Source organism: Petromyzon marinus, unplaced genomic scaffold, assembly GCF_048934315.1.
Source record: "Petromyzon marinus isolate PM22_M1 ecotype Great Lakes invasive population unplaced genomic scaffold, UKy_Petmar_22M1.pri1.0 PM_G_Scaffold_9, whole genome shotgun sequence".
Classification (NCBI taxonomy): Eukaryota; Metazoa; Chordata; class Hyperoartia; order Petromyzontiformes; family Petromyzontidae; genus Petromyzon; species Petromyzon marinus.
In genome coordinates, this window is record NW_027423046.1 from 1780309 (window position 1) to 1807780 (window position 27472).

At 49.1% G+C, this 27472-nt stretch overlaps 1 protein-coding gene across 1 annotated transcript; it reads left to right on the top strand.

Annotated features, from left to right (window-relative positions):
- Positions 1–712: 712 nt before the first annotated feature.
- LOC142921829 (E3 ubiquitin-protein ligase COP1-like) lies at positions 713–27457 on the top strand. The gene is made up of 17 exons (XM_076063165.1): positions 713–718; positions 1447–1566; positions 3121–3189; positions 5071–5130; positions 7254–7324; positions 7850–7904; positions 8557–8674; positions 10548–10680; positions 13132–13275; positions 13774–13882; positions 15468–15549; positions 19720–19836; positions 21285–21402; positions 22037–22161; positions 22854–23011; positions 24522–24566; positions 25578–27457. The coding sequence occupies exons 1-17, from the start codon at positions 713–715 to the stop codon at positions 25593–25595; spliced, it is 1548 nt and encodes a 515-aa protein (XP_075919280.1). The 3' UTR covers positions 25596–27457.
- Positions 27458–27472: the final 15 nt, after the last annotated feature.

Below are 27472 nucleotides of genomic sequence, written 5' to 3' on the forward strand. Positions count from 1 at the left end.
CTGCTGCGTGTAATATTAATTTGTTTGTATTCACGCGGGTCTCAGGGTTTGCTGCGTGTAATATTAATTTGTTTGTAGTGGCGGGTCTCAGGGTCTGCTGCATGTAATATTAATTTGTTTGTAGTCACGTGGGTCTCAGGGTCTGCTGCGTGTAATATGAATTTGTTTGTAGTCACGGGTCTCAGGGTTTGCTGCGTGTAATATTGATTTGTTTGTAGTCACGGGTCTCAGGGTCTGCTGCGTGTAATATTAATTTGTTTGTAGTCACGGGTCTCAGGGTCTGCTGCGTGTAATATTAATTTGTTTGTAGTCACGGGTCTCAGGGTTTGCTGCGTGTAATATTAATTTGTTTGTAGTCACGGGTCTCAGGGTCTGCTGCATGTAATATTAATTTGTTTGTAGTCACGTGGGTCTCAGGGTCTGCTGCGTGTAATATTAATTTGTTTGTAGTCACGGGTCTCAGGGTCTGCTGCGTGTAATATTAATTTGTTAGTAGTCACGTGGGTCTCAGGGTCTGCTGCGTGTAATATTAATTTGTTTGTAGTCACGGGTCTCAGGGTCTGCTGCGTGTAATATTAATTTGTTAGTAGTCACCCGGGTCTCAGGGTCTGCTGCGTGTAATATTAATTTGATTGTAGTCACGCGGGCCTCAGGGTTTGCTGCGTGCAATATTAATTTGCGGGAAATGTTTCAACGTTTGGATGTTCGGCCAATGCCGGTTCCACTGTACGGTTTATTAGCGGTTGGAGGAAACTGGAGATCCTGGAGGAAGCCCGTGCAGAACACGGGGTGAACATATAAACGCCACGCAGAAAAGTGACCACTAACCGCCACGCTCACTACTTCAGAACCGCTTGTTGTGTTTAGTTCGTTGTCCTTCCCCCGCACCTCCCGATTTTAGCACGGTTGGCTACGTACGGCGTGAAAGAAGTTCGACATGCACACCCATTAGATCCCTCCTTTAACATCTTTGTGCTGTGTATCGACCACCGGTGCTCCTTAGATGGTGAGCCAGTGGACGGCTTCACAAGTCGCCTGGAGAATATCTGAATCCCACAGCGAATGATCGACGTGGCAAGCAGTGGTTCATATACTTTATACGAGAATTTGGCTTTTGTAAATTTCCACGTAAGCCACTTCATTGATCCTTCATTTGTGGCCAGATCGGTACTGAAAGAGAGGTATATAGCTCAGTGGACCTTGCCTGGTAAACCGAAAATATAACATTTTTGAAATAGTTCCTCTACGTGGTCCACGGTTGGAGTTTGCTGACCGAAGACGCGCTGTGCGCTAGGGCCTGTCGGTGTCGTCGCTAGCTGCACCTGCCTCGACGTGGACACGCGTGAACTCTGCTGAAAGAAGGTGACCGGCCGCGTCTCTTGATTCCCGTGTTGTGTGACCCTTCCACCCTTCCACCCTGCCACCACCCCCCCCTCTTCCTCACAGAGCGGCCAGCAGTGGCACCCTATCCAGGAGTTGCTGGCGCTGGAACAAGATGGCCTGGAGCTCGCCGACGTGAACCGCATTCTGGAGCTGCTCACGGAGAAGAAGATGCGGCTGGAAGCGGTGAGTTGTTGGCCCCCTGGAGGAATGCTGGTGGCGTTTGCACAGGTTTGGCCACCGGCGGCAACGGGAACGCGGCACGGTGGCATTTGCGATGGTGTGGTGTCGGGGAGGAATGTGGTGCCGGAGAGGTCGGTTGTTGTCAGGCGGTGCGACATCGCTGCGATAATTCCGCAGCGATAGGGCGCCGGTATAGTTCCGTTCCGCAGAGGCGTTCGCATGTGCGGCCACAGCTTCTGCCACGAGCTTCCGCTCACGGGGCAATCGCTTGCCTTGCATCCGCACGCTGACGTAAGTTGCTCGCGACAAGTAGCGACGGTGCCCCATGCGCGCACGTACAAACGCAGCGTGCGATTGCACGGCACCCATATGGACGAAGGGTGATGGAATGTGTGGAATTCTCTCCCACCCTAGGGAGAGAATTCCCTCCCACCCGATGTGTACGAAGGGTGATGGAATGTGTGGAATTCTCTCCCACCCTAGGGAGATAATTCTCTCCCACCCTAGGGAGATAATTCTCTCCCACCCGATGTGTACGAAGGGTGATGGAATGTGTGGAATTCTCTCCCACCCTAGGGAGAGAATTCTCTCCCACCCAGTGTGGACGAAGGGTGATGGAATGTGTGGAATTCTCTCCCACCCTAGGGAGAGAATTCTCTCCCACCCGATGTGGACGAAGGGTGAAGGAATGTGTGGAATTCTCTCCCACCCTAGGGAGAGAATTCTCTCCCACCCGGTGCGGACGAAGGGTGATGGAATGTGCGGAATTCTCTCCCACCCTAGGTAAGAACTGACCAATTCTCGGCAGTCATTTAAATACGTTGTGTTTTGTCTTAACGGTGCATTACGCGTGAATTTGTTAAGTGCTTTGCACAATCTTGATCCCGAAATTGCCTTTGAAATCGAATGTTGTTGTAGTTACAGAGCTGGGCCTATGCATGATTACATAAAGGCGGCAAGTTGGTACAATCCAATTAGGATTTATAAAGCGCCTGTGTGTGACCACATCTAAAGATGCTCTACAAGAGTGGTGGGCATGGATGGCTGGAAGATTCCGCAAATCACCATGATAGAAGGACCCTGTGTTGCAATCTTAATTGTTTAGTCCTACAATGGATAAATATATTTTTTATCACATTGCGATAGAGTTGAGCAGCATCCAAAGGCACTGCCATCGTGCCTGCGAGTGTAATTCAGAGGTCTAATCTACGCCTAGAGACGCACCATTGTATTTATACACGTAGCGCGGTGTATTGGTTTACGCGCACTGCGCTATGAACCCAGAAACCTGTGTTTCGTTCCCAGTCGTGGCTAACATCGGCGGTGAGCTAATTCTGAACCGTGTCCGGGCTCCATCCCTTCAGCAACCCACACTGACGCAGCATGATGAAATATGGCCAAACAATCCCCGTGACCGGCACAGCGTGGGGAAGCCTTTATTCGTCAGTGTATTAACAAAGGACCCTGCATTATTTTACAACGTCTACGTCTTAAGTGAAGATGCAAAGTATTTTATTTGACCTTGTCATGCGCTTTGCTTTTTTTTTACTTTTCCAGGAGTCTACAGTGGCACAACACCAGCTGCTGATTGAATTCCTGCAGCAGGTTCAGCGCGGCAAGCAGGCGGTGCGTTGTCTCATCTCACCACTCGCCGTTCCACAACATCACAAGCTCCGCCACACTGCGTGGCGTGTTTGGCGTTTCGCACAAACACAGAGTTAATGGAATGTGTATTTCCTCTGAAGCGTTTTTATTGCGATCCTGGTATAAAAGCTGATGAACTGATCGTGGTGGGTTCAATAATTAATTTTTGTACTGACAGCCTTGCAGCCCAAGCCTCTACTGTACACTCCTATCGTGTTCTTTGTTGTAACGTTTTCACCCGCACCCTACTGGACATCTGTGAAAAAGAGCTTAATACCTCATCGGATTCCTCCAGTGTAAACACATATTCTGATTCTGATATGCATATTTAGCAAGCTTAACGCCACTTAGCTTCTAAGATCTCGATAACATTCGATGCATTCAAAATGCTTTGGTCAAAGGCGGTGTTAATAATGGAGGTACGTTTTTTTATCTCCATATATATTTGTGCTGTACTACCAACAGTACTTTTTTTAAAAATGTCTTTGCATTTATAGTTTCGAGACTGTCCCCCCCCCGCACCTTGTGGCCATGAGAGGTGTTCTCATTGACTACCACTCACGTTTGTAGTGGGTTCAATTGAGGCGCACACTCAACTTGGAGGCAACACTATCTATTAATGCATAACAACCAACGTGAACATTAAGTACAGGGTGGTGACCACCGTTCCTAATCTCGCTAACACTCGGGGCGAGTACTACACAGCGTGACCAGGGCAGGTGACGGGCTGCCTGGTCACGAACGACGATCGGAGACTCGAGGACCGCTGACGGCGTCTTCGTCCCGGGGTTGAACGGCCCAGCTCTCTGTTCACACCCCCCCCCCCCCCCCCCGATTGTAACTGCCGTGGCTCCGCCCCAGGCCACGCCCCCAAGCTTCCCCCCTGGGGCCCCTAGCCCCACCCCCTTTGTCCGGTCACGTGTCCTTGTTGGTTTCACGCAGAGTGTCCACGGGCAGACACGACCTCCGTGACACCCGCCTACAGCACCCATACTGAGCCAACACGGTAGTGACGTCATGTGTCCCTACGCTCGTACGGTCCCTACACAGTAGTGACATCATATGTCCCTACGCTCGTACGGTCCCAACACAGTAGTGACATCATGTGTCCCTACGCTCGTACAGTCCCTACACAGTAGTGACATCATATGTCCCTACGCTCGTACGGTCCCTACACAGTAGTAACATCACATGTCCCTACGCTCGTACAGTCCCTACACAGTAGTGACATCACATGTCCCTACGCTCGTACAGTCCCTACACGGTAGTGACATCACATGTCCCTACGCTCGTACGGTCCCTACACGGTAGTGACATCACATGTCCCTACGCTCGTACAGTCCCTACACGGTAGTGACATCACAAGTCCCTACGCTCGTACAGTCCCAACACGGTAGTGACATCACATGTCGCTACGCTCGTACAGTCCCTACACAGTAGTGACATCACATGTCCCTACGCTCGTACGGTCCCGACAGTAGTGACGTCGTATGTCACGACACATTTATATTGTCCTCTGGTAATCTTTCAGTCATTTGTTTGACAGGCCTGACTGAATAATATTCGCCTGCAAAGCCAGGCGGGCTGGTGGATGACGTGATATTGGTTTGTGTAGGCACAGAATAGAGTCCTGATTGCATTTGCATTTACCCTGTTGTACGTATTCACTCACCGTATTGTTGATTGTTAAATAAACGCGTGATTGGCATCTGTTACAATATAACGACAACTGCAAAGCATTTATCATTGCGTCTTCTGCACAAATGCGATTGTGGTTACCGGTGCCGCACAAGCAAACCGTTTTCGTGTGATGCAGCCCAAGGCCGATTGTGGTTTTTTTTCTCTCTCCCTCCCTCCCCGCAGCAACTGGATCAGCTGTCGAAGGAGCTGAGCGTCCTGCAGGGCGATATGCGGCACGTCGAGGTGCGGGACTGTACCTCGGACGTGGGCGCGGGGTCACGTGTTGCAAATAGGCCCTGAGCGCAAGCCGTCCCACGCTCCGATTTAAAGCTTTCGTGACTGCAAGGATTCATCTTCTTTGGTTCTTTCGGTAAAGTCACCGCCACCACGTAGAATGGGAACAAAATAATAATAAATTAATAGAATAAAATAACGCAATCAAATTCTCACGACGTTTTCGGCCACAGCACAAGCTGCCTTCATCAGGTGAAGGGACGAGACTGTCTGGAGGACAGCGCTGGAGTAGAAACACAACCAAGCTCAGACCGCGACCTTTAAGCTGTGTGAGAGTAATTAAGGTGCCTTGTGAAAGGAATTAGCATAACAATTGTCCTCCAGACAGTCTCGTCCTTTCACCTGATGAAGGCCGCTTGCGTTGTGGCCGAAACGTCGTGAGAATTTTATTGTCTTATTTTATTTTATCAATTTATTATTATTTTGTTCTCATTCTACGTGGTGGTGGTGACTTTACCGAAAGAACCAAAGAAGAAGTTTTCCACACTCGTGTGTAAATGAGCACGAGAGCCCCAGCCTCGCGATAACTAAAGCAAACTTTTTTTTATTTTACTAGGTAAGGCCTACTGAGCTGCATAGCTCTTTTTCGAAAAGCCACCTTGGCCACAAATGATAGCTCAACGAAGTGGGCTATCGTGTGAACACTTATAGCGGCGAAACGCGCGCTTCTAAAACGTGGAAGGAAAAACCGGAGGACCCGGAGGAAAGTCCGCACGGCCGCTGTTGTCCCGGGGAGGGAGACACGCAAACTCCAAATATACGAACGTCATAGGTCGGGATTGAACCCACAGCCTCCTTGTATACTAGGCGAGGTAGTCAACATCTCGCCACGGGTTGCATCTGCAACAACCGCCGATGGTGAACGGGCCTGCCCATGGCTGTGTAGGCGACATTGCAGCTAGGCTGCATCTTGAGTACTTCAAAATGAAACGTGAAAAATTGCAACCACTGCGTTTTTTTTGCAGTGGTTCACCACCAGCACGTGTAATGAAAGCTCAACACGTTTGTCAATGACGGTGGCCCTAGACGTGTGTGTGTGTGTGTGTATAAATAATAGGATACGTGTTGGCCACCCACCTCCTCATGTGTCGTGCCGGCCTTCGTAGGCGTTCGCTAACAACAGCGTTTCAGGCTATATGGGGGGATCCTTATTTAATAGGATAGTAGGGAGCGGCAGTGTAGCGGTTAGCGGGCTGTACTACGAACCCGGCGACCCGGATTCGATTCTCGCTCATGGCCGACACCAGTGACGATTATCTGAACCAGTCCTGGGCCTCCCCCTAGGTCGACTCAGCCTCCAAATGAGTACCTGGTGCGGTGCGTGAACATCGCCTCTGGGGAGACAAAGGCGGCTGGGTGTGGTGTTGGCCACGCACCCCCCTCGTGTGTCGTACCGACCTTCGTAGATGCTCGCTAACAGCACTTGTCTCAACAGTCTGTTATAGCCTGTACGGGGGATCTTTGTCTTTATATAATAGGATACATTTTGGGCAGGGGGCTTCTCTGCATTGGTCTCGACGATTAAGAAGGGTGGGCCGTTGTCAGAAGCATTGCTTATCATATATCATTCCTTTCAAGGCAGGGTTTTTGACAGATATTTAAGAGTTTTTGTTACATGCGCGTTATTCGTGCGTCGTGTTAAGTTAATTTGTTTTCATTGAACACATGGGTTTTTGAGGATGCGTGAGAATCTATTCAGCCGTGGTAAATGTGCGATGACCATTTTGTTAGTTTAGAATAGTACGTTTTGCTTTTTATTGCCTTTCTTTTCTCGTGCTGCTTTATTGATATTAATGTGCATGTCCGGTGTCCTGACTTGCGTCATAGCATCGTTAATGGATCATCTTCAGGGTGGTTCGAGTGCCTTCCCTGTTACAGGCGGACTAGAGCGCTTGCGTAAATTATTTTAACTTCGGTTGGAAGGCGTCGCGAACCGAGACGTTGCTTGTAAAGTGTTCCGATGGTGTCGGCGTGGCTTCTACGTCAAATCGTATGTCGGCAAGTTTTTTTTCTTCCCCATGATGCTTAGCCCCTCGATTCAATCCCCCCGCCACCGTAATGTGCACATCTAGGAGCTGATGCAGAAACAGCACGAAGCCGTGGTGCCCCAAGTGCCCCAGTTGCCAGAGACCCCATCGACCAGGTGAACAACAACCGTTGGCTTTGGTGAACCGTGGCCCTGGCATGTCTTAGAATTGGGAGCGCGCGATTGCTTTGGAAAGCCCCAAAAAGACGGTTTAAAATGGGGATCGATGTCTTTCGAAGTGTGGTTCTCGACAACGATAAGAAAACACGTCTTCCGGAAGATCCCTATGGAGTAGTACCGTCTTCCAGAAGGTGACTTATGAACGCACCCCTTTAAATTGCGCAAATACGTCCTGGGGGAAAGGTTATCCTGAACAACCGGTTTAACAAATAAATTAAAATCTTTTTGAAAGACGGCGCATTCTCCGGATAATAAGACGCGCCTGCTCCCGTTCCTTTCCTTTAAATGACATGGGAAAAAGTCCACCTCATAATCCGGATAATATGGCAATGGTCGCAAGAACCTGGGTGTACGAAACCCCGCGCTGGGAAACCACGCCGTTTTCTCGTGCGGTTAGTTGACGCGGGCGGACTTCTTCTGACGTTGCTGCAACGTTGCGCTTGCGTGCTTTTTTTTTTCCAGCGGTTGTCTGGTGGACTCGGATCACCCCTTCCCTGCATTCACGGACAGCGCTCGGGTGAGCCGGCATGCCAGCGTCTCCCACGTGCGAGATTTACCCGGCACCTGAGCTTCGTTGTAACGTCGTGATATGTAACGTACGGCTCTATCGGCTCGTTTTGTCATGTTTACGAGCGGTAAAGCCCCCCCCCCCCCCCCCAATACGTCGTGGACGTTTTTTGACCACGGCGCATGTCGAAGGCAAGGATTACATGTGTGAGAATAGGCGCACTGTTGTAGCGTAGTGGTTAGCGCCCTGCGCTGCAAACCCGGCCTACCCGAGTTGGATTCCCGCTCACGGCCAACACTCGGTCCCCTCCCCTAGGTCGACTCAGTCTCAGACTAGTACTTGTTTCAGTGCGTAACCATCGCCACTGGGGAGACAAAGGCGGCCGTGCATGGTACTGGCCACACCCCCCCCCCCCCCCGTGTGGGGTGGCCCTGCGCTGTGGCCTAGAACACCGGTTGTGCATGGCCGGTCTTCCCGCCCAGGAACTATTCTACTTGGCTTCTCTAAGATCTGACAAGGCCGGGAGTGTCGCCGGCCATTTTGTTCATCGGCTATTGGAACGTTAAATACCCAACGAGGACGACTTCCCCCCTCGCCGCCACCCCCGCCGCCGATGGCGAGCACGTCTCTCTCCTCTCTCTCTCTCCGTGCTGGCTTGCAGGTGAAGCGGTTGCCGTGCCACGGGACTGACTCAATGGCGGCAAGGAGGCGGAAACTGTCGGCGCATTTCGACGGCCTGGAGCGGTGCTACTCCGCCCGCCGCCTGTCGTCGCCCCCGGGTCGGTACATCCCCCCTGCGTGGCGGCCGGCCCCAACGCCGTTCCGCCCGTTGTTGCACCTGGGGAAAGGTGTTACGCCTTTCCGAGGTCCATTATGTATGTTGAACTTCTTGCGCGTTAATCGGAGGTGCTGGGGGGGAAGGACAACGAACAAGAAACGGTGCTGTGGAACAGCGAGTCCTCCTTTGACGCGGTGGATGCGTTCCTTTTAAAAAACGTAAATCGCCGTAATAGAACGCGATGATGAAGTTTGGTGGGATGCAATGTACGCATACACAGACGGCGGGACAAATCACTCGGGGTACGCCGCCACGCTATTGTGTTATTTCGCGTACTGCATTGTACCACCCAGCCACGCGGCTCAGGAAAGTCGCCCATTGTAGATCTCTCAGAAACCGCGTTATAGTGGTGCGCATTCCGCGTTTTAACGGGCGCGTTCCCCTTTTTAACGGTGCAACGTTACGCAAAAAAGTCTTCCCTGATGGAATAACTTGCATTTAAAGCAAAAACGCGTTAGTGTGAACACAGCGCATTAACGCGATGACTTTGCCGCGGTGGGTCTTAACCGCGCCTGGCGATATCATCCAGTCACCAGCAGAGGGCTCTGCTCTTGCTCCAGTCTGAAATGACTGCATTGACGCGGCCAGTGCCTGCTTATCAACGCAAGTTCGTAAGCCCTTCGGGGAACTGCAGTACCATGGTGTGAAATAACGCCGGGGAGGCTGAACGTTATTCCAAGAAAGTTTGCCGTTTGTGGAGAATACTAAAAGTAAAGACGAGGATTCGTTTGACCGAGTGAAATAAAACAAATTTAGCCCCACAATCTCATGAGCCTTTTGGACCAGTTTCTGCCAGCAGCAGCAGCATTAGTTGAAGCAGGCGGACTCTGGATTTTGCCTTGACTTGCGCAGTCTTTTCAGCGCAGTTCTGTAATTGCAGTTGTATATTTCACAGACTTTGTGTGCATGTATATTAAATTTATTTGTCACCGTACATAGCCAAACGTTCTAATCGGAGGTGGGTAATCACTGGGGTTAGGTGCAATGCAAAAATACGTCATGGGGCTCTTACGGCGTGGCCGGGAAGACCCAGGCATTCGCGTCTGCCGTGCCGGTGGCAGTGATCCACAGGCCTAAGACCCAACACGTCAATAAACTGGCAACGGACGGCACTATCGGAGTTGCGATAGAGTTAACACTTGTCTGGATTTGAGCAGGAGCTTGAGAAAGAGACGATTGTAGGGAATTCCAAAGTCGAGCAGTAGCGAGGAGAGAAACATACGTTTTGTGAGTTTACCACGTAGGCTTTCGCGACCAACATCGCAATTTCGATTTGAAGCTTTCGTGACTGCAAGGATTCATCTTCTTTGGTTCTTTCGGTAAAGTCACCACCACGTAGAATGAGAATAAAATAATAAAATAACGCAATTCATTGAAGCTCTGTCGTCCCGACAGTTCTGTACCTTTCACCTGAAGATGGCCGCTCGCGTTGTGGCCAAAACGTCGTGAGAATTTTATCATGTTATTTTATTATTTTATTCTCATTCTACGTGGTGGTGACTTTACCGAAAGAACCAAAGAAGACAATATCGCAATCTCACCCAAAAAAATCTATATTGTGGAGAAGTTTTGTGACCTGCATCGTGGTGGTTGAACACAGTATGGGTGACACAAACCCGCCTGGTAGACCGAGCCCTCGGCGTGGGCGGGTGAATCAATGAGCGAAGTTCTGCGGCAGTGACAAGGAGGCGTCTGTGGAACACCGGTGAGCAAGTGGCGAGGGTGAATTCGCGGGGGTCTGAATCGTTGACAAACCCGACCGCTTTGCGTTCAACCCTGCCGGTGCGTGTCTCTGCGGTGCCGTCGGGGCTCAGATGAGGACAAGCGCGGAGAGCTGGAGGAGTTCCAGGACTGCCTGGCGAAGTTCACGCGCTACAGCTCCGTGCGCCCGCTCGCCACGCTCTCCTACACCAGCGACATCTACAATGGCTCCAGCATCGTGTCCAGGTGACCCGTCTCCTCGTGTCCCCCGTTTCATTTTGATCATGAGGAGGGGAAGAATTAATAAATTTTATAAAGTCTCCCCGCGTCCGTTTACCCTCGGAGAGAGAGAATAATTCGGAGGTGTGTGGGAAACCACAGAGAAGCAGGGAAGGCGGCCTGAATGCACGGCAACAATTGCCCCCAAGCGTTGTGGTCCTATATTTGGATCATCTCCATGAATGTGGTTCGTAATGATGTCCCTCTGTCTCTTCCACCCCCCCCGACCGATGTTTTTCTTCTCTATATTCAGGAATATCTTAACCTTGTAATCGGATAATAATAGTGGTTTTTCCCCTTTTTTCTGGCAACAAAACTGAAACCTTTTTTACAAGGATTCATGTCTACTGCATTAACCACAATACCTGCAGTCAAAATGCAAACAAAAAACATACTATGATAATATATGTGTCATTGTCCTTGAAACTGATTGGTCCACACCAAGGGGCGGCTTTCTTTTGAGCCTCGACCAATTAGTGCTCGACCAGATGACGCCAAAAGGCGTCACACAGCTCAAAGACAATGCCACTATCAAAGTAATGAGGGCTCGGGGTGAGCATCTACATCATAATCGGATGTTCAGGACTCTGAAGAGTGCCATTTTGCAATTTGATGTGTAACAAACATATGAACCTGTAATTAGGGCAAATTAGTACGTGTGTGTAATGATTCACCGATTTAATGTTGATTCTTGAGCTCGCGATGCATTCATTGAACTGCTTGCGTAGGAGCCAGTGGGTTTAGATGTGTGCGCCTTGTATGTAATACCGACCCCAGCCACTAGTAGCCGTTGCATTTGTCACATCGTGGAAAAAAAAAGCTGCTTTTGAATGGCAATGATTGGGATTATTAATCAAATCTGTATGGGGGCAGGAGGGATTAACCATTACACCCCCCCTGATATTCAAAGTTTGTCGAGAAATATTAACAACATAAATTTGTCATTAGTACGTAAATTGATGACATTCAGTGACACCGTGTAACGTCTTGGTAAATGCTGCATTGATTGCCCTTGAAATCGTCTCTGATGTCTGGAAAGACATTGGTTCAAAGAACTTAATTTAGTTTCTCTCAAACTGGCCTTTGAAGGGCAACTTTTATAGACTCGGTTGTAAGTGACGTAGCAATTCAGTTGTTTTGTCTGAGTTGGTGAATTGATGCTGCCACCCGCCGGCTTTGTAGTAGTCGCGGACGCGCACAGACAGAGGGGGGAGTTTTATTTTCCAAAGAGTTAATTTAACTCAACTCGGGCCGCGCGCTTTGTTCCACGGTCGTGCCGCAAAAGCTGCGTTGACAAAGCGAGGCTAAGTGCGAGTTTGGGATGAAGCCTAATGCGCAAGACCTGGGCTACACAAGCACCATTGAGAGACGCTTGGACGCCTAATTCGGAAGCCCGAGAGTGACGTGAAGGGACACAATGGCTGGTCCCCAAGTGGCACCTGATAGCGGCGACGCGGCTTCGTGTTTGCCACGCTGCGTCATTGGCCGTGGGGTCTGGTTCGTGTTCAAGTCGGCGCGTTGACTCGTTCCCGACAGGGGAAATGTCAGAACTACTGTGGTTATGCTTCCCAGTTGTCTCTGGAAAGCTCTGCAGTGCAAAGAGGGAAACAAAATTACAAAATTACTTCTTGTAAATATGCGAATGCATTGTTGCATACCGCTAATTGTACGTATGTAATTTTGTGTGACTTCTTTTGCACCGTACGTAGAGAACCGTGATTGAAGTAATAGGTTTTACCCTTTTAACTGGCACAAAAACTGACACCTTTATTCAAGGCATCGTGTTTGCAATAACCACAACACAAGCAGTCAAAATCCAAACAAAAGAGACAACTCTGATAATAATATTGGCACTGTCCTTGAATTTGATTGGTCCACACCCGAGACGGCTTTTCTTAGAGCCCTTAGTCTCCACTGGTGTTGGACCAGAAGACGCCAAAAGGTGTACAACTCAAAAACAGCGCACTATCAGAGTATTGAGGGCTCGGGGTGAGCAATTACATTATGAGACCTCCTTTGCCAGTAACAAGATATAGGAATAGGTTTTACCCTTTTAACTGGCACAAAAACTGACACCTTTATTCAAGGCATCGTGTTTGCAATAACCACAACACAAGCAGTCAAAATGCAAACAAAAAAGACAACTCTGATAATAATAATAATAATATTGGCACTGTCCTTGAATTTGATTGGTCCACACCCGAGACGGCTTTTCTTAGAGCCTAGTCTCCACTGGTATTGGACCAGAAGACGCCAAAAGGCGTACTGAGACCTGCTAATCGAAGGTGAGCACATTTTACCTCCGAAGGCAAAAACGTGCTTCGGTTGGCGTTGCATAATCCGCGTGCGTGCACGATTTTTTTTACCCCATAACTGTTTAAGTATTAATAATAATGACGATGCCTTTTAATTCGACAGCATCGACTTCGATCGGGACTGCGATTACTTCGCCGTCGCCGGAGTGACCAAGAAGATCAAGGTGTTTGAGTACGGCACGCTGATCCGAGATGCGGTGGACATTCACTACCCCGTGATCGAGATGACCTGCGACTCCAAGATCAGGTGCGCTTCCACCACTCCGCAATCCACTGCCAAGTCCACCCACGCTGCCTACGCCTTTGCACCGGTCCGCAGGGGCCACTACTCCCTGCTCACGGTCGTCGTCGTCACCAGGGTAGTCCTCGTATGAGCAAAGCGTGCCGACGTAACGCAGTGGTGAGGGGGGAGAGTGGAGGCAACCTTTCCATTGCAAGCATACTGCTTCGGATGTTATAATAGTTTACATTTATACGTAAGGTGCCTTCCGCTAATGTCTCAGGGCACCTAAGCGCACACGGCCTTACCCCGGAGGGGTGTGCTTGTATGCAGATTAAACTGCTTCTGAAACGGTCCTGGCAAAAAGGCGCCCCGTCAACCCGCATTGACCGGCGTGGGGGAGGACTGGCAAGAGCAGCTGTATCAACCGATGTACATTTGTGAAAAAATAAACTTTATTATTAATTTATTTCCTTATATATTTTTTATTATCAAACATTGCTTCCCTGCCCGGTGCTGCTGCAGCTGCATCAGCTGGAGCAAGTACCACAAGGGCATCCTGGCCAGCAGTGACTACGAGGGCAGCGTGATCCTCTGGGATGGCTTCACGGGACAGAGGACAAAGGTTTTCCAGGTGTGGAGCGTCGTTCTCTTAAGCATTGTTCTGGTGTCGCCGAGATCCTGGGCGGTTGAAATCCCGGTTTTAACCACCCGTTGATAGTCTCAGCCTGGTCACCAGTGACTGTACGCACAAAAAAAAGCAGTCACGTTAAAGTCGGTCCTGAAACTAATTTTTGCTAAATTCCAGCCCTTGAGAAGTCAACGTCGGTTTGGCTCGCCGCGCGTCGAACATTACTCTCTCGATAGCAGAGCGGGATAGGGAAGTGTTGCCCCTTTTCTCTTTGTGTGGATTAGAGGTCACCTTTAAGGGATCCCAGAGGTGGCTCTGTAACATCCGCTTCCCTGGGCCGTTGCTGAACACGTAGGGTTGCGTCATTGCTCTGGGACGGACGTGATTGGACGCCTTGCCTCGTGACGTGATGCCATCATGATAAGAAGAAACATTTCCACGAAAAAAAAACATTGGTGGGGAAATTAAAAAAAATCATGCGATGCCTTTTGCGAGACACCCAAGACAAACATACTCTTTGGTTCTATTCGGTAAAGTCACCACGTAGGTAAAAAAATAAAACGACAAAAATCACGACGTTTCGGCGAACAACACAAGCGGCCTTCATCAGGTGAAGGGACCGGGCTGTCTCGAGGACAGCGCTGGAGTGAAACACAGCCATGCTCAGACCGCGACCTTTAAGCTGTGTGCGAGGAAACAAGGCGCCTTGACAAAGGAATTAGCATAAAAAATTAGCATTTGATTGGCCGACTTAGCATAGAGGTGGTGTACGTGCGGGTGAACATGCCGGTTGGCGCGGGAGGGGGGTGGAGGGGGAGTTTACCTATTGATGGTGTGAAAAGGGAATTTAAGAGCTGCGAAAGTTTGGGGTACCACTACTTGAAAAATGTACTGTACCTTGAAAATTAGTTTAATGTTTGGTTCAATTTAGAACATCTTTCCAATGGTTGCTTAATTTGAAACCATCTTCTCGGTTGAATTTGTCATTAATTTCAATGTTCCGGGAAGGTAATCTATCGGTCAGTGCCCTTGCCACTGGTTCACTTTGCACAGAGTTTGTTTCAAGTCTCGCAGTTTGTAATGTTTATGGTATTAGTAATAGTCATACCGTTATTTGTTATCCAGGAAAAAACCTCACTTCTGCATTGAGATATTTTCATTATCTTTTTAAGGAGTGCTGAGCATGTGGAAGGAAACTTGAATGCCCAGAAAAGATAAAGCAGGGGATATCAATTGGAAGGTTTGGATGAATGGATTAATGACCTGAGTTCGATTCCCCAGCTCTGGCCATCATCGGTGATACATCTGAACCGGTTCTGGGTCAGCTTTTAATGAGTTTAAACATGAGTACCAGAGAGACAAAGGTGGCTGCGTGTGCTGCTAGCCACACCACGCCCTCGTGCACCGTTCCGGCCTTCGTAGATACTCTCACACGGCGCTTGTCCCAACAGTCTGTGTGCCTTTGGAAGGGTGGGGGGGGGTGGGCGGGGCGGAAACTTTGTCTTTGTCCACATGTGGTGTTGATGTGCTCAGCAGTGCGATGATCGCATGGTGAAATTGTATTCTTTCGGAATGTCCGCTCCCTTAGGAACACGAGCAGCGATGTTGGAGCGTGGACTTCAACCTGATGGACCCCGAGATCCTAGCGTCTGGATCCGATGACACCAAAGGTAAAATGGCAAGGCCGCACTCTGTCGGCGTGACATCATCAGGGATTTAATTTTTGATTGAAGCTTTCGTACTGCAAGGATGAATCTTTTTTGGTTCTTTCGGTAAAGTCACCACGTAGAATGAGAATAAAATAATAAATTAATTAAGTAAAATAATACAATAAAATATCTCACGACGTTTCGGCCACAACACAAGCAGCCTTCTTCAGGTGAAAGGAACAGGCCTGTCGGGACGACAGAGCTGCAATGAACGCTGTTAAGATTCGTAGCGTCTTTTTAAGCTGGTTTAGAGAATTGAGGCACCTTGACAAAGGGGTTTACATATCAAACAGGAGAATTTAGCATTGAAATAGCTGAGTGATTAGCTTGTGACTGGTCATAGAAATAAGCTATGTTAAAGTCAAAGCTTACACATGCACAGAGGCACCTAGTACAAATCAAACAGGAGAATTTAGCATTGAAATAGCTGAGTGATTAGCTTGTGACTGGTAATAGAAATAGCTATGTTAAAGTCAAAGCTTACACATCCACAGAGGCACCTAGTATAAATCAAACAGGAGAATTTAGCATTGAAATAACTGAGGGATTAGCTTGTGACTGGTCATAGAAATAGCTATGTTAAAGTCAAAGCTTACACATCCACAGAGGCACCTAGTACAAATCAAACAGGATAATTTATCATTGAAATAGCTGAGTGATTAGTTTTTTGACTGGTCATAGAAATAGCTATGTTAAAGTCAAAGCTTACACATCCACAGAGGCACCTAGTACAAATCAAACAGGAGAATTTAGCATTGAAATAGCTGAGTGATTAGCTTGTGACTGGTCATAGAAATAGCTATGTTAAAGTCAAAGCTTACACATCCACAGAGGCACCTAGTACAAATCAAACAGGAGAATTTAGCATTGGAACAGCTGAGTGATTAGCTTTGTGACTGGTCATAGAAATAGCTATGTTAAAGTCAAAGCCTACACATCCACAGAGGCACCTCGTACAAATCAAACAGGAGAATTTAGCATTGAAATAGCTGAGTGATTAGCTTTGTGACTGGTCATAGAAATAGCTATTTTAAAGTCAAAGCTTACACATCCACAGAGGCACCTAGTACAAATCAAAGAGGAGAATTTAGCATTGAAATAGCTGAGTGATTAGCTTGTGACTGGTCATAGAAATAGCTATGTTAAAGTCAAAGCCTACACATCCACAGAGGCACCTAGTACAAATCAAACAGGAGAATTTAGCATTGGAATAGCTGAGTGATTAGCTTTGTGACTGGTCATAGAAATAGCTATGTTAAAGTCAAAGCCTACACATCCACAGAGGCACCTAGTACAAATCAAACAGGAGAATTTAGCATTGAAATAGCTGAGTGATTAGCTTGTGACTGGTCATAGAAATAGCTATGTTAAAGTCAAAGCTTACACATCCACAGAGGCACCTAGTACATATCAAACAGGAGAATTTAGCATTGGAATAGCTGAGTGATTAGCTTGTGACTGGTCATAGAAATAGCTATGTTAAAGTCAAAGCCTACACATCCACAGAGGCACCTAGTACAACTCAAACAGGAGAATTTAGCATTGAAATAGCTGAGTGATTAGCTTGTGACTGGTCATAGAAATAGCTATGTTAAAGTCAAAGCTTACACATCCACAGAGGCACCTAGTACATATCAAACAGGAGAATTTAGCATTGAAATAGCTGAGTGATTAGCTTGTGACTGGTCATAGAAATAGCTATGTTAAAGTCAAAGCTTACACATCCACAGAGGCACCTAGTACAAATCAAACAGGAGAATGTAGCATTGAAATAACTGAGGGATTAGCTTGTGACTGGTCATAGAAATAGCTATGTTAAAGTCAAAGCTTACACATCCACAGAGGCACCTAGTACAAATCAAACAGGAGAATTTATCATTGAAATAGCTGAGTGATTAGCTTGTGACTGGTCATAGAAATAGCTATGTTAAAGTCAAAGCTTACACATGCACAGAGGCACCTAGTACAAATCAAACAGGAGAATTTAGCATTGAAATAGCTGAGTGATTAGCTTGTGACTGGTCATAGAAATAGCTATGTTAAAGTCAAAGCTTACACATGCACAGAGGCACCTAGTACAAATCAAACAGGAGAATTTAGCATTGAAATAGCTGAGCGATTAGCTTGTGACTGGTAATAGAAATAGCTATGTTAAAGTCAAAGCTTACACATGCACAGAGGCACCTAGTACAAATCAAACAGGAGAATTTAGCATTGAAATAGCTGAGTGATTAGCTTGTGACTGGTCATAGAAATAGCTATGTTAAAGTCAAAGCTTACACATGCACAGAGGCACCTAGTACAAATCAAACAGGAGAATTTAGCATTGAAATAGCTGAGTGATTAGCTTGTGACTGGTAATAGAAATAGCTATGTTAAAGTCAAAGCTTACACATCCACAGAGGCACCTAGTATAAATCAAACAGGAGAATTTAGCATTGAAATAACTGAGGGATTAGCTTGTGACTGGTCATAGAAATAGCTATGTTAAAGTCAAAGCTTACACATCCACAGAGGCACCTAGTACAAATCAAACGGGATAATTTATCATTGAAATAGCTGAGTGATTAGTTTTTTGACTGGTCATAGAAATAGCTATGTTAAAGTCAAAGCTTACACATCCACAGAGGCACCTAGTACAAATCAAACAGGAGAATTTAGCATTGAAATAGCTGAGTGATTAGCTTTGTGACTGGTCATAGAAATAGCTATTTTAAAGTCAAAGCTTACACATCCACAGAGGTACCTAGTACAAATCAAAGAGGAGAATTTAGCATTGAAATAGCTGAGTGATTAGCTTGTGACTGGTCATAGAAATAGCTGTGTTAAAGTCAAAGCTTACACATCCACAGAGGCACCTAGTACAAATCAAACAGGAGAATTTAGCTTCGAAATTACTGAGGGATTAGCTTGTGACTGGTCACTGAAACAGCTATGTTAAAGTCAAAGCTTACACATCCACAGAGGCACCAGGGATGACCAGCGTTCCTTCTGGGCCCAAGGGCTCTTTAAAAGTGATTATTTTTCTCACTTTGGTTTCCAGATGTTCGGGCGGACTCGTTCCTTTTGAAGTCGGTTCCACAGTTTTGGGGTTCCTTCCCTACCCCCTATGGCTAGGCCGCTTAGCTTTTAAATTCCGCAAACCTGGACGATAATTGAGCCGGAGAGAGTTGCGGGCATCTGGAAGCTTCTTATCTCTTGCCTCAGCCTCTCTTTTCTTCCTGGCAAACTGCGTTTTATGTCGTGGTTGTGGTGGTGGTGGTGGCGGCGATAGGGGTGTGAAATGTCATGCCCCTAAATTGACCCCCCCACTTTCCCCAGGGTCTCGCGATTCGATTTGCGTCCCGTCAGTCGCACTCCGCGCCAACTTCCCCGCCACCCCTCGGTGCTTCGTCGCTGCCGGCCCGTAACTTCCTGCTCAGCGACGAAGGGCTCCATTGACGCTCTCTCTCAGCTGCTCCTCCTCATCTCCATCTCGCCGGCGCCGTCTCTTCCTTCCGCTGCCTTCCTCCGCTCCTTTCACGTTCCTCCGTCGTCAACCCCGCGGTCGGTTTTTGCATAACGTGTGCCGCTCCCTTTCCCGCTCAATTCCTTTTTGCTTCAGCAGCAGCAGCACGTGACCCCCGTCTGTTCCTTATACAGTGGTCCCTCGTAAAAATAACCCGCAATAGACAAAATCCGCGAAGTAATCAGCTTTATTTTTTACAATTGTTATACATGTTTTAAGGCCGCGAAACCCCTAACCACACACTTTTATACACTTTTCTCAGACAGGCATTACCATTTTCTCACATTTCTCTCTTATTTAAACACTCTCAAAGTTCAAACTTTCGCAGATTTAAAAAAATAAGTGCAATATTAGTAAATGAAACCAAAGATCAAAACCTGTTTTCAAGCCCAAAACATTTTTGTGAATCTGGCTAGCCGAACGCATTCTGTACTCCCTTAGCTAATCAGGACGCAGAACACAATGCGCGTTCATACTGTACGCAGGAAAAGAAAGCGTGCAAAATTACACTAAACAAAAATCCGCGAAACAGCGAGGCCACGCAAGGTGAACTGCGTTATAGTGAGGGACAACTGTACCTCCATCCCTTAACCTAAACCCATCCCCCCCCGCCCCCCGCCCAGTCAAGCTGTGGTCCACGCACATGGACGCTTCCGTCGCGTGCATCGAAGCGAACACCAACGTCTGCTGCGTCAAGTTCAGCCCCACGTCACGCTACCACCTAGCGTTGGCTTGCGCAGGTGGGCGCTTGAGTCCGCACCGCGCGTTTTACCTCGCTCGCCTGATGATCGCGCGCTCGTTTTGGGGGGAGAGGGGATTTGGCGAGCGGCGGGTACGGTGGGGGTACGGTGGGGGGTTACGGTGTGGGGGTACGGTGTGGGGGTATATTGGTGGGTACGGTGTGGGGTTACAGTGTGGGGGTACGGTGTGGGGGTACGGTGTGGGGGTATATTGGTGGGTATGGTGTGGGGTTACGGTGTGGGGGTACGGTGTGGGGGTATATTGGTGGGTACGGTGTGGGGTTACAGTGTGGGGGTACGGTGTGGGGGTACGGTGTGGGGGTATATTGGTGGGTACGGTGTGGGGGTACGGTGTGGGGGTATATTGGTGGGTACGGTGTGGGGTTACAGTGTGGGGGTACGGTGTGGGGGTACGGTGTGGGGGTATATTGGTGGGTACGGTGTGGGGTTACGGTGTGGGGGTACGGTGTGGGGGTATATTGGTGGGTACGGTGTGGGGTTACGGTGTGGGGGTACGGTGTGCAGGTATATTGGTGGGTACGGTGTGGGGTTACGGTGTGGGGGTACGGCTTGCGGGCCGTGGCGTTTCTGTGCCCGGTGTTGCTCAGTGCCGCCCCCCCAACAGCAACCGTTGGAAGATCTCTGCGCAAAAATGCACGCGTGTTAAGAATCTATTTACAATCCATGCACGCTGGGTCCTCTCGAACCATTGGGCTAATTGATTTAACGATGTGGAACAAGACGGAACATACGAGATAGACGATGCAAATAAGAAAGAAGGGAAAACATTTTTAAATCAAATCGTTGTCCCGAATAGTCTCTGTTTGTTGAATTGTTGCGGCGGGGACGAGGAATGGCGGTGAATCGTTGTGTGACGAGCACTCGCTGCGGTTAAAAAATCATCGCCGTAGAGGTTATGCAGACAGATCTCGATGTGCACGGCTACACGCTTCAATTAAATGGGGAACGTAGCAGCGGTGGCGGCGGCGGTTGTGTTTTACAACAAGGTGGGCATTGTGAATCATCGGTGGAAGCATTATTTTTTGTTCGTATTCTCCTGTGGACAGGCTATTAACGCGTTACTCACTGAAGAGTGCCGAGCTGTCCTCGCTACCCTCCGTGACATTGCCGCGGGCGTAGTAAGCTTTTATACCCTCCCTTACATTTAATTGGCGAAAAATAAGACTTTGTGAATAAAGAACTAAGACTGTGAGAATGATAAGCAAATGACGGTAATGGACCTCCTTTTGGGGGCATTATTCCACTTCCTTTCCGGCTAACGTTTCACAAGAGCCCTCGTTGGGTGTGATTTTTCCACCGCACGGTTGATTGGGCCAGCTTAATCTGAGCCGGGCGATTTGTCCGCCGTCTTTGAAAGGCGCGGGGAGAGGCGGGGGGCACAGGACTCGCGCGAGCGTGAAGTGACCCCTTCCGATTGTGCTCGGCAGACCACTGCGTCCACTATTACGACCTGCGCAACACCGAGCTGCCCGTCACGGTGTTCAAGGGCCACCGGAGAGCCGTCTCGTACGCCAAGTTCGTGAGCGGCGAGGAGATCGTCTCTGCGTGAGTAGCGCCCATTGAAAGGCGCGGCCGTTTAAAGTGGCAGGGGGCCAGATCAACTCGGAATGCCCACCCAATCACGCGCGGCTCGCCAGTTATGAAAGTTGTGCTTGAATAAAAAGTTATTTTTTTATTTAGAGCTTTCGTGACTGCAGCAATTCATATTCTTAGCTCTTTCGGCAAAGTCACCACGTTGAAGGTAAACAATAAAATAATAAAATATATATAAAACAATAAAAATTCTCACGACGTTTCGACCATAACACCATAACACACCTGATGATGACCGTTTGTGTTATGGTCGAAACATCATGAGAGTTTTTATTGTTTTATATATATTTTATTATTTTATTGTTTACCTTCAACGTGACTTTACAGAAAGAGCTAAGCATATAAAAAGTTATTTATTTCTGTGAAAGAAAAAATCTAAAATGGTTCGCTAAGAATTTTCTTTTCTCAAAATGTATTTACCTGCGGAGTCAAGAAACCGCGAAAGGCCGTCGAATTGAGCTTGTGCCGTGCCTTTTGCTGCTGCTGCGTGCGCCCTTGCGAGACTGGCCCTGTTTAATCGCCGGTGCCCGCGTCCGCTTACAAAATCGAGGGCCTCATTCGCTCACGTTGTTTCGTTCGGGGGCAGCTCGATAGACGGCCAGCTGAAGCTGTGGAGCGTGAACAAGCCCCGCTGCATGCGCTCCTTCAGAGGCCACGTCAACGAAAGGACCTTTGGGGGGCTGGCCACCAACGGGGACTACGTCGCTTGCGGTGAGCGCAGCCTCCGCACGCTGACCCCCACCCCCCCACCCACCCAACCCTTGCCTGCCCCCCCCACACCCCCTGCTTATCGCGTGCACAGATACACACACACACACGCGCGCGCGATCATGTTTCAATCGTGACAATCCCCCGATTTACCTCTGTCTTTATTTTTTGTTTTGTTTTTGGGCCGAGCGGTGGTGGCGCTCGCCGTGGGGTTTGTCGCCTTTGAAGCCGGGCGAGGGCCCCCCCTCCAGGGGGGCGACCCCCCTAGGGGGGGGGGCCGTCGTGTCAACGGCGGCGTTTCCCGTGGTCCGCTTCGCGTGTTGGAGTCATCGTCGGGGAAAGCAGCGGTTGGGTCACTTTGCGCGCGGTCGAAATGTACCGAATTTTAAAAAAAATCGCCCACAAAATTGCCAATTTGAACGCTTGCGATGACGAACGGCCGCCTGCTGGAAAGCGTCGGCTAATTGATGCGCGCGGATGATTTCCCGGGACACGCGTTTGGCTCGCGTCTCGTCGGTTGCGCGTGGCGTGCGCGTGGTGGAGGCGGGCGGCGGCGGCGGCGGGGTGGATGATGGCATCGCTCGTTTTTGAACCGGTGATGCTTCGCCGGTCTCTCACGTGTCCCCCCCCCCCCCCTTCTGACCGTGCCGCCGGTCGCTCCGCTCTCTCTCTCTCTCCGCCCTCTCCGTACGCAGGGAGTGAGGACAACTCGCTGTACGTCTACTACAAGGGCCTCTCCGAGGTGTCGCTCACGTTCAAGTTCGACGTGGCGAAGGGCGCGCTGGGGAAGGAGAGTGAAGGGGACGGGAGAGAGTTTGTGAGCGCCGTGTGCTGGCGGCTGCTGCCGGACGGGGTGAGCGCACGCCCTGCAGCCTGGCCCGCGGGCCCGGGCCGGTCGCCCGCCGCCCTTCACGCTTGCTCACTCGCTCGCTCCCTCACACGCGGATGCTCGCCCGTCTGATTCGCTCGCTCCCTCGGAGTTACTCAGCCGCAAAATTCCCCTCGGCCCCCCCGGGGGTCACCCGCCCCCGCAAGACGTACGTACGTATGCACGCTGAGCTTCTTTTGTACCGTACGTGGCCAACCGTGCTAATTGAAGGTGCGGAATCCACTCGCCGAAGGTTACTCGCCCACAAAATCCACTCGACCAAAGAGGGCCTTTTTTTAAGAGCAAGCGTGGAACCCTCACGGCTTCCTATATTCAGATTCCTCAAGCAACCCGGTGTTGTCCCGGGCGCGTGCACAACGGCATCCACACTCTTTGGTTCTATTCGGTAAAGTCACCACGTAGGTAAAAAATAAAACAACAAAAATCACAACGTTTCGGCCACAACACAAGAATATGAATAAGGCCACTTGTGTTGTGGCCGAAACGTCGTGAGAATTTTATTGTGTTATTTTATTTTATTATTTTATTCTCATTGTACGTGGTGGTGACTTTAACCGAAAGAACCAAAGAAGATGAATCCTTGCAGTCACGAAAGCTTCAAATGGAAATTTAAGAATGTTTTTGTTTTGCTGTTGTTCTTTCATCGCCACCTCGGAGAAGGACGACGCTCACCTCAACGGTCGGGGAATATTTAGGAGGCGAATCTCGGTCCCGCCGAGGAGGACGGAGCGGGTGGTGGTAGCGGGGGTCCGGGGTGGACAGAAGACTTCTCGCGTCATTGAATGTTTAATGTGCCAAGGGCGGCGTTGAGCCACCTGCTGGTGTTGCGAGTCTCCATGCTGCCCGCTGCGTATTGTTGGCTTGCTTCCCGGCGCGATTTCGGTGCCCGACGCGTCTGTCCCCGTGGGGTTAAGATTCAACGGCGGTTTACGTTGCTACTGCTGCCGCTGCTGCTGCTCTGCGCTGTAAATGAGCGGCTCACCGGTTACGTTGGATCTCCCGGCGTGACAGCTTGAAATGACGTGGCAGCAGCTATCTGGAATTTCAACCACCGCCTCCTCTGTCCACGCACACGACGGCGCGAATGGCTGCGCCGCGGTCGATGTACGATCGGCACGGTGGGCGTGGTGGGGGAAAGTGTGTCGGTGTTCCCAGCTCTTCGAAAGACATCTGGCCAGTGTGGAGGAGTAGGCCCAAATATTGCATCCTCTAGAGGGGACTGCCCGCACATTGCTATTTGCGGCCCCTTGTCAGCAGTGGCACGGCTGGCTACGTGCGGAGCGAAATAAGTTAAACGTGCACACGCGTGCTAGCAATTGCGAAACTGCACCTTCACCTTTAAACGTTATTCGTACGGAAAATAAAAAAGGTATACCATTGGTTTGCATCGCTGTCGTGTGGCAGGATCAGTGTGGAAAAGTTCGAATTCGTGACGTTGCTATCGCTTTGCTTAAAGTGATTCTCGCCCTTGCAGGACTCCAATGTACTTGTAGCAGCCAACAATCAAGGAACCATCAAGGTAAGGGTACCGTGGCACTGACTGCAATTGCTTTTTTGAAGGGAAGGCGATGCGCCATGCACTATCTGTAAGATTGGTTGTGTTGGCGTGGTAGAATCGTTACTCGGTATAACCTTCGTGGGGAACTTTGTTCATTGCCTGTTGCTGATGATGAGATGTGCAGTGACCCGCTGATTTTATTTTTGTTTGCTCAATTGCGATCGCTCGTCCAGGTGTGTGTGTGTATGGTGGGGGAATGTTGGTGCGGTGATGTGTGCATTGTGCTGTGAGCCCATTGAGAGAGGTTCACTTCCCTGCCACGGCTCACGTCACAGACGAGTCGATGTATCAAACGTTAGCGGGCATCCTTCTAGGTCAAGCTACGCCTTAAATAAGTATGTCGTGTGGTGCGTGAACACCAGCATCGGGGAGACGAAATCATTCCGATCTTCGTAGTGGTCATATCTGCCTTTGATTTTTTGTCTTGTTGGCTTTAATCGGTGCTTATTCTTAGCTCTTTCGGTAAAGTCACCTTCAACGTGACTTTACCGAAAGAGCTAAGAATATGAATTACTGCAGTCACGAAAGCTTTAAATCAAAATTTAATAGGTGCTTGTTAACACTTGCTGCTACAATAACTAAAGGGTGGGATTTTCTTGTGTGTGTAAGTGTGGTTACTTGGGTAGCGGTGGTGTAGCTGTGCTCTGAATAACCGCAGGAGCCCCGGTTCGATTTCCGGCCACGGCCAACATCGGGGACGAGTGATATTGAACCGATTCAAGGAACCTCCCCTTGAGCTCGCCCGAGCTGAAATCACTGACTGCTGCGGTGTGTAAAACATCGGCACTGGGGAAGACAAAAGCAGGCCAGGGGTGTACCCCGGGGCCACATCGCCACCACCGCCACGGTGTGGCGGTCTCAATAGGCGCTCGCCAGTCGCGCTTCGCTTGTCCGTTGCTTGTACCCATCATCATCGTCATCATCGTCGTCATCGCCGTCTTTCACCACCAACCTCACTCTCTTTGTCCTCAGGTGCTGGAGCTGGTGTGAGGGGCCGCCCGCTGCAACGGCACTTTGCGCGGGGACCGACCCGCGGTACCGTACGACGCACAACCCCGCCGTGGTTCTTTGGTTCTTTCGGTAAAGTCACCACCACGTAGAATGAGAATAAAATAATAAAATAAAATAACACAATAAAATTCTCACGACGTTTCGGCCACAACACAAGTGGCCTTCTTCAGGTGAAAGGAACAGACCTGTCGGGACGACACATTCATTGAAGCTCTGTCGTCCCGACAGGTTTGTTCCTTTCACCTGAAGAAGGCCGCTTGTGTTGTGGCCGAAACGTCGTGAGAATTTTATTGTGTTATTTTATTTGATCAATTTATTATTTTATTCTCATTCTACGTGGTGGTGACTTTACCGAAAGAACCAAGGAAGATGAATCCTTGCAGTCACGAAAGCTTCAAATTGAAACCCCTCCGCGGTCAGGCGGTGGGCACCGCCCACCGCCCGACCGCTCGACCACCGGCACAAACCAAGCCCCCCCCCCGCCCCCCCCGCATCACACGAAGACGTTTCCGCGAAACACAGCGGGATCTCGCCCTAGACATTGGGACGTCGGTTTCTTTCCGTGTCGTGTCTACGCAGCTGACGTCTACAATGCGGTCAAGATGGACATTTTTATTGTAAACCACGGGTAAGCGGAAACGCAGAGGGCAGCGATGGACCGAGCGCTTTACGACGCAGCGAGCCCTCCGGACGGGCGCATGCCCCACAGAATCAGATTCCGATTTAAAGCTTTCGTGACTGCAAGGATTCATCTTCTTTGGTTCTCTCGGTAAAGTCACCACCACGTAGAATGAGAATAAAATAATAAATTGATAAAATAAAATAACACGATAAAATTCTCACGACGTTTCGGCCACAACACAAGCGGCCTTCATCAGGTGAAGGGACGAGACTGTCTGGAGGATAGCGCTGGAGCGAACATAGCCATGCTCACCTGATGAAGGCCGCTTGTGTTGTGGCCGAAACGTCGTGAGAATTTTATTGTGTTATTTTATTTGATAAATTATATTATTTTATTCTCATTCTAAGTGGTGGTGACTTTAACCGAAATAACCAAAGAAGAGAATCAGATTCGTTCATCAGGATGATTATTTATACACGGGAGGAATCCAATCGTTAATTTTTTTGTTTTATATATATTTACAATTGTTAACAAATACGTAGAGTTTGATGAGACAAGTTGCCACTTACACGTGCCCGCGGCTTAATTTGTGTTTTCGATTCTATTTTGCCTTCTGAAAAAGAAATCTGCCCAACGAACCCCCCCAACAGGGAGTCCGTGCACCCCGGGTTAGGAGGCACTGCTGTGCACTGTAATTCCTGGTTTTACTCTATCATTCCGTACGATTGGCGCTGTGTCCGCATAAGTACATTAGACACACGCACGCACACACACCAATACGTGCGCTGTTTGAAATTGAAAATGTAATCGAGGCTTAAAGGTCCCTTCACCTGATGAAGGCTGCTTGTGGTGTTGTGGCCGAAACGTCGTGATTTTTGTTTTATTTTTTGACCTACGTAACTTTACCGAATAGAACCAAAGAGTATGGATCCTTGCAGTCACGAAAGCTTCAAATCTAGAATTCCTTGACCCGTATCGGTCAAAAATAACTTCCGTCACTGAAATACGACGCGACTCAAGATGCGTTAAACACGCCTTCCCCAAACTTCGCAATGTTTTCAAAATCAAATAGTTTGGTGGTGGTGCTGGTGCTGGTGGTGGTGGAGGAGCCCACGTTGGCCTTTGGGCGCGTGCGCTTTCTCGGAGGCGCGTATTGAAGCAGACTCCTCGCAACAAAGTGAACTTGGTTCTGTCTCTCACTGTTCAAATAAACCTACCATTAAAATTATAGACT